General features: G+C 39.8%; 1 protein-coding gene across 1 annotated transcript in view; it reads right to left on the reverse strand.

Moving 5' to 3' along the window:
• Nucleotides 1–12,061, reverse strand: part of Acoxl (acyl-CoA oxidase like) — a 332,531-nt gene that overhangs the window by 244,097 nt on the left and 76,373 nt on the right. Inside the window, exons 6-8 of the mRNA XM_090336096.1 lie at nt 4,288–4,402; nt 3,861–3,947; nt 1,797–1,869 (exon numbers count right to left, since the gene is read on the reverse strand). Of these exons, the coding sequence (XP_090192222.1) occupies nt 1,797–1,869; nt 3,861–3,947; nt 4,288–4,402 (275 nt within the window). The remainder of the gene's footprint in view (nt 1–1,796; nt 1,870–3,860; nt 3,948–4,287; nt 4,403–12,061) is intronic.

The following is a 12,061-nucleotide window of genomic DNA, read 5'->3' on the forward strand; positions in this document are numbered from 1 at the left end:
GTGTGTGTGTGTGTGTGCTGATTCTGGGGCTTGAACTTAGGGCCAAGGTATTGTCCTTGAGCTATGCACTCAAGATTAACACTCTCTGTCACTTGAGCCATAGCTCTACTCCATCTTTGTGTGTGTGTGTGTGTGTGTGTGTGTGTGTGTGTGTGTGTGTGTTAAATCGGAGATAAGAATCTCCTGATTTTCCTGCTCGAATTGGCTTCAAACCATAATCCTCAGATGTCAGCCAACTGAGTAGTTAGGATTACAGGCATGAACCACCTGCACCTGACCTTGACACACTTTTTATTAAACGATGAATCAAGACCCCAAAGATGGAGTTCCTCCTTCAAACCTCAAAATCTCTGTTTTCACTGCTATTCTCTACGGGCTTCTTTGGGGTGGAAGGAGCTTAAATAAAAATGAAATGATATTAAATAAGCAAAAGTTGTTTATCAAAGAAAGATTCTATAGATCGCCATATCTTCTACACGCAATGTAGAATTCTTCTTCCCATTAAGTCCAACTTCTTAATCTCCAGTGCATTGGGTAAATAGCACTGCTGTAGCCTCTGCCAGAGGACTAAGCAAGTCACTATGCCCTTACCAGGAGGGTAGGATATGGGAGGCTCTGTCTGTGTTTTCTCCTCTCTTCCCCATTCCCCAGAATAGCACTCTGACAAGTGTCTGGGAAATGTATAAGCATCTCTCGGGAGGGCTGAAAGTCCTCAGGATAATTCAAAAGATAATTTTGCTGTTTTTGTTCTATTTCCTTCTAATTTACATGAGAAAGAAACAAACACAATTTGCTCCATTTTAGACCTGTTTCCTATACAATTACCTTTAACGTGTGATATTACTATCTGTGTGACAGTTTATCTGTTGACAAAATTTCAGCCAACTAGAATTATCCAAAGAAAATATGTAGGAAACCAGACAGACAGATATTTATTTTATCCTGATTACTGGCTTTATCAGAGAATTTTTTTTGGTCGGTTATGAGACTTGAACTCTAGGCCATAGCACCATTTCTGGTTTTCTGGTGTTTTTTTTTTTTTTTTTTTTTTTTTTTTTTTTTTTTTTTTTGCCAGTCCTGTGGCTTGAGCTCAGGGCCTGAGCACTGTCCTTGGGTTTTCTCAAGGCTAGCACTCTACCACTTGAGCCACAGCACCACTTCTGGCTTTTTCTATGTATGTGGAGTGCTGAGGAATCGAACCCTGGTCTTCATGCATGCTAGGCAAGCACTCTTACCACTAGGCCAAACTCCCAGCCCCGTGGTTTTCTGGTGATTAATTGGAGATAAGAGTCTCAGTCTTTTGTGCCCAGGCTGGCTTTGAAACTCGATCCTCAGATCTCAGCCTCCTGAGTAGCTAAGATTACAGGCATGAGCCACCATGCCCAGCAACTCAGGATTTTTATAGGGCACAGGAAATGCTTTTGACAGAATCTAAGATAACTGATATTTTTTAGCCTCGGCAAAGAGCGCCATTTAACTTTGGACCGCCTTCCCTGGAACACACCTAAGAAAGGAATCCTTCACTTCATTGGTGACCTCACCTAAACCTCACTGTTGAGATCTGCAAAATGATGATGGGAACCTTGAAGTAGTAAGTAGTGCCTTTCATAGCTATCCTGCTGAAAGTGGTATCTTAACTTTTCGATTTGTTTGCTTATCTTTTCCAGCTGGTCCGTACACTTGTTGGGGCAGCTGTGGGAAAATTCCCTGCATCTGCAGTCTGTGACACCTCCAGACCAAGCCTCGCTTACAAAAACATGACAGTCCATACAGTTCCTTAAGAGAAAACTACTCACTTATCCAACAGGTTCTCCCTGGGAATCCGAACCTTGTCAAAAATTAAAATCCCATTGTCCACTCCATTCAGACCTGCAGAAAACAAGAAATGAAATGCAAACATTGGGGGAAAAAATCTCTGACTGAAATTTTTGTTTATGATGTGAGCTAGGGATTCAAAATACATTTTCCTGTTACTTCATCTTCTCTAAAATACAGCCCCCTCCCCCACCTTTTTTTTTTTTTACTTCCATAGTTCTTGATGTTCTTTTATCTAGCTGAAGAGTGAAAATGTCCTGTTTCTTGGGCCTACCTAGCCTATTTCTCCTCAATGACAATGGAAGGCAATGTGTTTCTATTCTTGCAGCCTAAGTACTCTGGGACTCAGATTTAGGCCTGGTGGGTACATATTTACCTCCCCATTTGCTCTCATAATTGCAAAAGGATGAGTTCCAGGTAACAGAAAGAATGAAGAGCTGAAGACAGAGAGCACAGAAAAGCCAACTTACTCTCCCCTGGAAGACAGATCTCAAATTTATCTCCCTTCTCTGCTGCCTCCTCAAGCCTAGGATAAACTAGTGAAAGCCAAAGCCCATGGCACAAACAAGGGCAACAAGGACACAGGAGGATGAGGGGGACAAAAGTCTGTCTGACCCATGATCTATAGACACCTGTGGTCAGAGTCTGGTATCTACTTATTGTTCATAGAGACTTAGGCAGATTTAATCTAATAGAGAAATGTTTCTTTCATAAAAGCCTTTATTTAGCACATCAGCCTTTGACAAGGACACAGTCAGAGCTGAGAGGGAAACCAAAACAGACTCGCGGCAGTTGCCAGTATTTTTTTATGTCTGGCATGACTTCAGAAGAGCTAAGCTGCCTCTCTGTGCTCAACAACAATTGACATGTAAGATGATTTCAGTTAAACCTCCCCCAAACCCACCTGCTGCCAGCCTGCCACTGAAGCCATAGTTGTTGGTTAATATTAGTGAAAGATGAGATGATCCTCTCCACCCAAGGTAGATCTTCCTTCTTTCCTTCCTAACTCTTTCTTCCCTGTTTTTTGTTCCCTCTTAATCCTAAATTCCTTTCTTTCACTTAGCTTGACCTGAACCAAAGACATCCATAAGCCCGGTCTGGTTTCAGGAGTGCTATGGGTTGAATTTAACCCTGGTTCATCTGTTAGAGTTCTAACCCCTATATCTGTAAATAAAACCTTATTTGGAGGCAGTCTTGGCAGAGATAATCAAGGTAGAATGAGGTTATTATAATGGGCCTTAATATAAGTGTTGGTGTCCTTATAAGAAAAGGAAAGCTATGGGAATTAATGCACCATCTATCTGGCAAATATCATGTAACCCTTCTATTAATTACAATAAAAATATATGAAAAAAAAGAAAAGGAAAGCTGCAGGGGCAATGCCATGTACACATAAAGATGTCCTTTATAAGCCAAGGAGAAGGTTCCTTCCCCACCCTTGGAAGGAACCAATTCTGCAGACACCTTGATTTGGGGCTTTTCAACTGTGAAGCAATAGATTGCTGATCAGAAGCCCACATGAGTGGAACACGGACCTAGCCAATTAGTGCCCAGAGTAAATCCTGAAGGAATATTCATGGCTTCAACAACAAGGAGAACCGAGGACATGGAACGTCATTACCTGCCATTGGAGAGCCTACAACTCCTAAGCAGGATTCAGGGGCAACTGCCTCATTACAAGGAAGTTTAAGAAAATGAGATCAATACATAGTCTCAACTAGTAATTTGGACTATTTTTTTTGAAGGGAGCTCTATTGGATTCTTATTTATTTATCTTTATTTTCGCCAGTCCTGTGGTTTGAACTCAGGGTCTGTTCTTGGACACTTTTTGTCAAGGCTAGCACTCTGCCACTTGAGTCACAGTGTCACTTCTGGCTTTTTCTGTGTATGTGGTACTGAGGAGTCGAACCTAGGGCTTTATACATGCTAGGCAAGCACTCTATCACTAGGCTATGTGCCTGGCCCTCTGATGGTTTCTTTTAGACTGCAGTGGAGAGTAGGCAGAAGTCACATGAACACCACAGAGGAGTCGTTTGGGGAGTCACCTTCTTTGTACATCATATCAATAACAGTCACTCCTGGGTACAAGTTTCCATTTTCATCCCGAACAGGAACAATGAAACAGTGGGGCCCTAGGAAGAAGTAGAGATCCTTATTAACTCTTCCTTCTAGCAATAAGAACAAACCCTTACTCTTTCCCAGAACAGACTACAAGTATTTTGCTCCCCCAAACCCAGATTCATTCAGTGCTATGATTGCACACTACAAGTGATGGTAAATAATGTCAAAATGCAAAGATAAATGTTATCATCTTGTCTATTTAGGAGATAAAGTTAGGACTGAATTTTTGACAAGAGGTAAAACAGCCTTGCCAAGCAGGGTTCTTTCTGTGTTAAGTGCTCACTGGAAACAATGAGTACTGGATACAGTAACGGAGAAGAGAATTTTTAGCTTTCTGTGTTGATGACAAACCTTGAGATCTTCCATTTATAAGGAGCTGGGCAAAGACAGCTGCATAATTCCCACTCATGGCATTTCCAATATACATCTTCTGGGCATTTTCACATGGTGTGTCAATGACAAACTCCTACACAGAAACAGAAAAGACAATGTGTCCTCCATATGGCTCATTTCAACTCCTTGGCTCAACGCAACAAACATTGTGAAAATACATCTACATCGTGCTGGAGCTTTCAGAGACAACAGAAATGGCAGCTAGCTCAACCTTGTAGTGTTCTATTGCCTCAGTACTCATACTCATCACATGGGCTACCCTTAAACCTTGTGGGAGGAGGGACCAGCTATACTGCCAGTTTTGAGTACAGAGTACCTGCAACACATCAGGGAACACAGGGAGAGTGGCAGAAAGCCGAGCCACATACTTAATTGGAGTTGACAATATTGAAGATGTGGCTGAACTAAACCAACAAGCTATTGATCATGCAAAGATTATCTCAGATTTCATATTATCAACTATATAGACTGTGCTTTCCTTTGGGCCAAGAAATACAGTCTTGAGGTCTAAGAAAACATTCTCTGGCATCTGTTTGTACAGAGAAACTTTTCACTTGTGCCAGGGCTTTTTAGAATCTTGCAGGGGCAAGCTGAATCTTTTTAAGAGAAGTCTCTAGTGGCTGCCCTTGTCTTATCGGGCCAGCCAGGACTTCTCAAAGAGACGAGCTTACTTTGAGGGTGGAGGCCAGGCTCACCCTGTAGGGGAGGAATGAAAAGAGCCAAGGAAACACTGGCCTGGCAGTGACACTCTAGTGAGACAGAGAAGAGGGCAGAAGGCCACTGGCCCTGCATAGATCTGATACACCCTGGGAAGGAGGATCGTCACTTCTGGCAAGACGTTCGTTGTGGAAAGTTTGCATCAGCCAAAATGCTAGAGTTAAAATTGAACCTAAATAACACACACCATGTGTGCTGGTTGCTATTATAATTATTTATCAAGGGCTAGCAAAATGGTCAGTAATGGAAGCACAGAAAAGGAGGGGCAAGGGGTTTTTGTTAGAGAGCACATAACCTTCATTTGTTTTGTTTTGTTTTTTTGCTAGTAAGTATAGAGTATAGAAATCAAATTATCTTGCCTCTTTACTACCCATTCCACTAGCCATCCAATTCCCTACAAATAACAAAAGAATCAACCCACCAGAATGAATAACCAAAAACAAAACACAGCAGATTTCATACTCCTGGAGGGAGGACGAGATCATTTGATATGCATGAATATTTTCAAAGGGCAATAGAGAGGGAACAAGAACCAAATGAAGGGAAAAGATCCATTCCCTGCAGTGTCAGTTCTCGGCACTATGAGTCTGTGACAGGCTTGTCTCTCTCCCACCCCCATGAGAGACACAGTGCCCATCAGAATCTCCTCATCATTATAACTGCAACTCTGCAACTCCTCTGTCAGAAAGCAGTACCTCTGAAGGCCCAGCAGGTAGTTAAATCATTTATGCTGTTCAGGGACAATGAGACCAAGAAAGAAAATTGTTTTGTGGGAAAAAAAAATAATTGTTAAGAAGGAACAAATAAACAAGAAATGTGTGCAGTTTATCTCTCCTCAGCATTAATGATTGTAAGGTGACCTCAACACCACAACTTTGGGGAAGGAAAAAAATGGCCAACCAAAACCCCAAAATTTGTTATGTCAGCAAGACATCCCTAGCAAGGAAGCTACACCTGTACACTGGGCATGCCGATAAGTACACGGTTAAGGGCAATTCCACATGTGCCTCAGACTCACAAGGAACTGGATGAGCCAGTTTATTATGGCCAGTTCATTAACCAATGTGAGCCTCAGTTCCCCCTTCAGTTAAAGAGGGACAATATCTTTCTATATAATCATAGAACATGTAACACAATGTTAAATGTAAAATGTTTAGCTTAGTGCTTAGCACACAGGTGCACAATAAACAAAGACTACTTAACGTCATGTTGGTGTGGGAGGGAATAAAGAGCAGCATGCAGCAGGCCAATCGTGACATATGGTAAGTGTCAAATGTGGAATCACTTGCTGTTTTCTTACTATGACCTTGGATGCCATTGGCCATTATAGAGAACTAACAACGAAGTGGGTAAAACTAGGACATCCTCTCAGACAGCCCTCAATTGGCTCTCGTTCTTAATATCAAACATCTCCAATGGGTAGTCAAGAGCCAAAAACACCATGCTGACAAAAATCTAGACGCTAGTGTAACAGATTCCAAGTGATAAGCTCAAAGGATGTAAAGAATAAACTGAGAACCTACAGCCCTATGCAATGCTATTATCTGTTCTCTGCATGCCTGTACATACAATTTTACGAAGACTCCCATCAGAAAGAACAAGTTTTATTTACCCAGAACAAATGGGAAACAATAAAGGAGAGGATAGGAGGGAAGGTGGCAGATGGTAAGCAGTCTACACAGCTCTGAGAAACCAGAGCGGTAAGACTTTTACCGAATAGCCCACATCTAGAGAGTCATACCAAGTAAGTTGGCCAGAGAGAAAAAATTACAGGCACCCTGCTTAAGAAGGTTTGAGTATACACCAGACCTGGCAGTTGGGACCACAGTGGTGGCCAGAGACAGCCAGGACAAAGGTACCAGTCAGAGTAGTCAGAGTGCACACAGCTTTCAACTCACCTCCAGCACCAAGTGGATGACTAGAAGCAGAGAATCACATCCTGCTGGCCACAGACAGATGCAGATTGCAGAGAATCCAAAAAACCAAGGGAAAATGTGAGCACCCACAAAAGACATCCTCACTCCCACCTAGGCAACAGCTTCTAGAAAGAATCTCTCCCCACAACCAAGAAGAACATCATCTTTTATACTAACATAGAAACTGCTAAGCAGCTGTCAGGTAACTGGGCCCGAGAGCCAGCAACAGCAGTGCCATTTTACTACAGGGTAAAGGAATCTGACCAGTGAGAAACAGACCCACCCAGGGGAAGGTAGCTCCATGAAGGAGGAAACATCTCCCAGGGTGGATCAGCTTTGTCCATGGCAGGCACAGCAAAAGGCATCAATCCAAGGCATTCCAAACATATAGCAGCTCAACCTGCGGCATAGCTGGATATAGGAATTAAAAAAACAAAAGTCTGTACAATCTCACTGAAAAACAAAACACAAACAAAAAAAAAAAACCTGGATAGGGTGTTAAAGCCAAGAGCAGCTCCAAGCTAGGCCAAAAGAGAGTTTTAGTAACTAGCCCCTCTGGGAAAAACCACTAATTCCAGACACACCACAATTCCACCCACATTCAAGCTTACCTGCAGAGACTGCAACCTACAGAAACTAGCCACATCCTTCCTACTTTACCACACAACCCAAATCCCCTCTCCCACTCAATTAGGCTGAGAGGAAGAACACACAAACTCCCAAGTTCATAAGGTAGAACTTTTATCTGCCTGCTCAAACAAACTGATTTGAAAAGCCAATTAAGCCCAAGGAAAACTGACCACTGCAAGGAAATCAAAGGCTCTATCAAGAGACTGGATAGCAGATGTCAGGGAAACACATAGTCCCCCAAATAAATTGAAGAATTTTTTATTTTAACTTTCTTTTTTTCTATTTTCTATTTTTATTTTTACTTATTTTTTTCCTTTTTTTGTCATTGCTGTTCTGTTTATTCCAAGATAGACAGCCCACAATGATTATTAGATTTCCTCCTTAAATTGTTCACATACTTAATTCAGGCTATATTTTGATTACTCAGTTTTCTATTTTTGAATCCTAGCATTTTTAATTTTATCATTATTTCATACATATACTTTTACATATTTTCTCTGAATTTAGGCTTTATTTTCTTCCTTCTGTTTTCATTTTCTAAATTTCTCTATTCTTATTTGCTCCTCCTATTTTTCATTATATCTCCTAAACTTCCTTTCAATTTCACCTTAACCTGTTTTATGTCTGGTCCTTCGTGCCTTCTTTGTTTCTTTAGCCCATTAATCACCAGTTGTTTGTCTTTGAACTAGACTGTATCTGTATCCATACTGTGTCAATGTGAACCATCATGTTATCCTTTTGGTTCATTTCCTGTAAACCTCATGACAGATTTGTTCACTGATTACAACTATTTATAATCCCCACTCCTAAATCACAATAGCCCTCCCTAAACAGAGAAAAGGAGAGATTGATAGGGGAATATCTACTTATGATTTTGAACTTTTCAAGTTGTAATTGCAGGGCTCTGAGTTGGTTTTTGTCTTAAAATTATGTTCTGCTGGGGCCTGGAGTTTGGCCTAGTGGTAGAGTGTTTGCCTAGCATGCACGAAGACCCAGGTTCGATTTCTCGGTACCACATACATAGAAAAAAGCCAGAAGTGGTGCTGAGGCTCAACTGGTAGAGCTCTAACCTTGAGAAAGTCCAAGGACAGTGCTCAGGCTCTGAGTTCAAGCCCAGGACTGGCAAAAAAAAAACCAATGTGTTCTGTTATGGTATTGGATTTTCTTTTACCTCCATAAAGGAGAAGTAGAAACAAAATACCTATGATTTTTAATCTCTAAAGTCTGAACAACTACAGGGCTCTAGGCTGGTTCTTCTCTTAAATTGTGTTCTGTTGTATATAGAGATTCCCTTCTTGAATACTTGTTTGTTAAATACATTATTTGAAATATGACATAAAAATCAATGTTAATAAATTCTTTAATAAAAGAAAGACAAAGAAAAAAATTGTGTTCTGGTGTGCTATTGGATTTACTTTCATTCCCAAATGGGCAGAACAAACCATAGAAACACAGAAAAATGGAAAGTCAAGAAACCTCAACTCACACACAAAATAAGAAACAGAGCAGTACATGAAAATCCTAAAACATAGATCTCAAAATATTCTAGAAACACTAATGGTAAGGATGCTGACTAAAAAGATTGAAAACCTATATATGGCTATGCATGCGTATGATGTAGCTAGCCAAAGCTTAATAGAGGAAGTCATGGACTCCACAAACAGAAAGCTGAATGGATTCCAACAGAAGGAAAGGGAGTGCAATAAAAATATAGCAACTTGGCTAAAGGATTTGGGAGAAAACACTGGAAATCAAATAAAAGAAGTAAAGAAGTCCATACAAGATCTAAAACAAAGCTTCAACAAAGAATGAAGCCATCAAAATTAACCAATTAGAAGGCAGAGAAATAAAAAGCAAAGTAGAAAGTCTTGACAGAATGGGTGATGCAGAAGTTAGAATCTCTGCAACTGAAGATACTTTAAACTTTATAAAGAAAGAAGAAATGCAAATACAAGAAGCCTTTAGAAACCCAAACAGACCAGAACAGGATATCTCACTACCACATTATACTCTGCACAGAATCAATAGAAATCAAGGACAGAATCCTTAAAGTCATTGGAGGGCAAAGATCAATCACCCATATAGGAAGATCAATGAGAATAACTACAGATTTCCAGCAAAGATCATGAAAGCAAGTAGAACCTAGAGTAAAGTATGATATCCCCTAAATACAAACAACCATCAACCAAGAATAATGTATCCAGCTAAAATCTCCTTCATAACTGAGGGACAAATAAAAAGCCTTCCATGGCAAAGAAAATTGAAACACTATAGTGCCACCAAGCCAGCGTTACAGAATATACTTAAAAGTGTTCTACACACAGAAAACCAACTAGAATGGCCTCTAAAGAGAAAATCAGATAATCACAGTAAGAATGTACTGTGAAGGTACAGCCCCTAAGAGAAAGTGGATAACATCTCAGGAACTACCAAACACCTTTCAATCCTAACTCTCAATAGACTTAACTTTCCAATTATATGGCATAAATTGACCAGTTGGATGAAAAGGCTAGATCCCTATCTGGTGTCTTCAAGAGACACACCTTGCCCACAAAAACAAACATATTCTGAAAGGGAAATGCTGGAATAAAATTTATCAAGCAAACAGCCCCCATAAGTAGGCCAGAGTTGCAATCCTAACAGCAGATGAAATAGACTTCAACTTAGAATTGAGAAGTACATTGCATACTAATATGTTACTAGTATTATCTCCCTTACAGGAGGATATAACAATTCTAAAGATCAATACCCTAAATGCTGGAACACCCAAATTCATCAAATAAACACTACTTATCTTAAAAATCACATGTAGACCCAAACACATTAATTGTTGGTGAATTTAACATACCACTATCACCTCTGGATAGATTACCCAGCAAAAACTCACCAGAGAAACCTGAGAACTAAGCAATTGCATAGACTACTTAGATTAAACAGATACCTACTGAATATTTCACATAGCAACATCAAAATATACATTCTTCTTGGCAGCACGTGAAACAGTCTCCAAAATAAACCACATTTTATGTCACAAAGCAAATCTGTGCAAATTCAGAAATATTGAAATCATTCCCTGCAATCTCTGAGACCACAATGGAATAAAATTAGAGCTCAACACCAAAACTCACCATAGAAAATTCTGTAACTCATGATGACCGAACAACACATTGTTGAATCACCAGCAGGTCATTGAAGAACTCAGAAAGGAAAGTCAAATGTTTATGATATTTAACAAAAATGAACAAACAAAATACTACCTCAACTGGGACACAGGAAAGGCAGTACTCAGAGGAAAATGTGTAGCTCTGAGTTTCTACATGAACAAATTGAAGAAATCTCAAACCAACAATTTAATGATGCATCTTTAGCTCCTTGAAAACGAGCAACAAACTAAACCCTAATCTAGTGGACAGAAACAAATAATTAAATTAGATCAGGATTAGATAAATTAGAGTCCAAAAAAACACCCATAACAAGGATCAACAAAATGAAAAGTTGGTTCGTTGAAAAAATTAACAAAATTGATAGGCCCTTAGCAAATCTTGAGAGAGAAGGAGGGAGGGAAGTCCAGACAGTTCACAGCTGAATTCTATAAGGCCTTCCAAGGAGAACTCAATCCAATATTCCCCAAACTCTTCAATGAAACTGAAAGCAAATGATCACTACCAAATTTGTTCTATGAGGCCAGCATAACCTTCATCCCAAAACCAGATAGGAATCCATCAAAGAATGCAAAATATCCATCCATTTCTTTAACGAACATCATTGCAAAAACATCTCAATAAAATTCTAGCCAACCAACTTCAACAACAAATCAAAATCTCATACACTGACCAAATGAGATTCATTCCAGGGGTGCAAAGCTTGTTCAATATACACAAGTCAATTAATGTAATTCAACACAACAGCAGGAGAACACAATTCATTTTGTAATAGCCAAAAAAAACCCCATAGGAATTAATTTAACCAACGATGTGAAGGACCTCTATAATAAAGACTTTAAAAAGCTGAAAAAGTAAAAGAAGAAATCCAAAAATTCATATGGAATAATAGAAGACTCCAATCAGCAAAAACAATCCTTAGCAGGAAGAACGGTGCTGGAAGAATATCAATATCAACTTCAAATTTCATTATAAAACTATAGTTATAAAAACAGCTGGTACTGGCACATAAACAAGTCTGATAACCAAAGGAATAGAACTGAAGACCCAGAAATGAACCATAAACCTATGGCCATCTAATCTTTGATAAGGAAGCCAAAAGCACAGGATGAAAGAAAGACAGCCTCTTTAACAAATGGTGCTGGCAGAATTGGCTATACACATGAAAACCGAAGTTGCATCCTTATATATCACCCTGCATCCGAATAAATTCCAAATGGATCAAAGATCTCAATCTATGACCCAGGTATCCTGAAAAATTACCGGAAGAAAGGGGAAACACTAGGACTCCTTGGCATAGGTCAAAGC

This window comes from Megascapheus bottae, chromosome 7 (assembly GCF_031878675.1).
Source record: "Megascapheus bottae isolate mThoBot1 chromosome 7, mThoBot2.hap1, whole genome shotgun sequence".
In the NCBI taxonomy this organism is placed as follows: domain Eukaryota; kingdom Metazoa; phylum Chordata; class Mammalia; order Rodentia; family Geomyidae; genus Megascapheus; species Megascapheus bottae.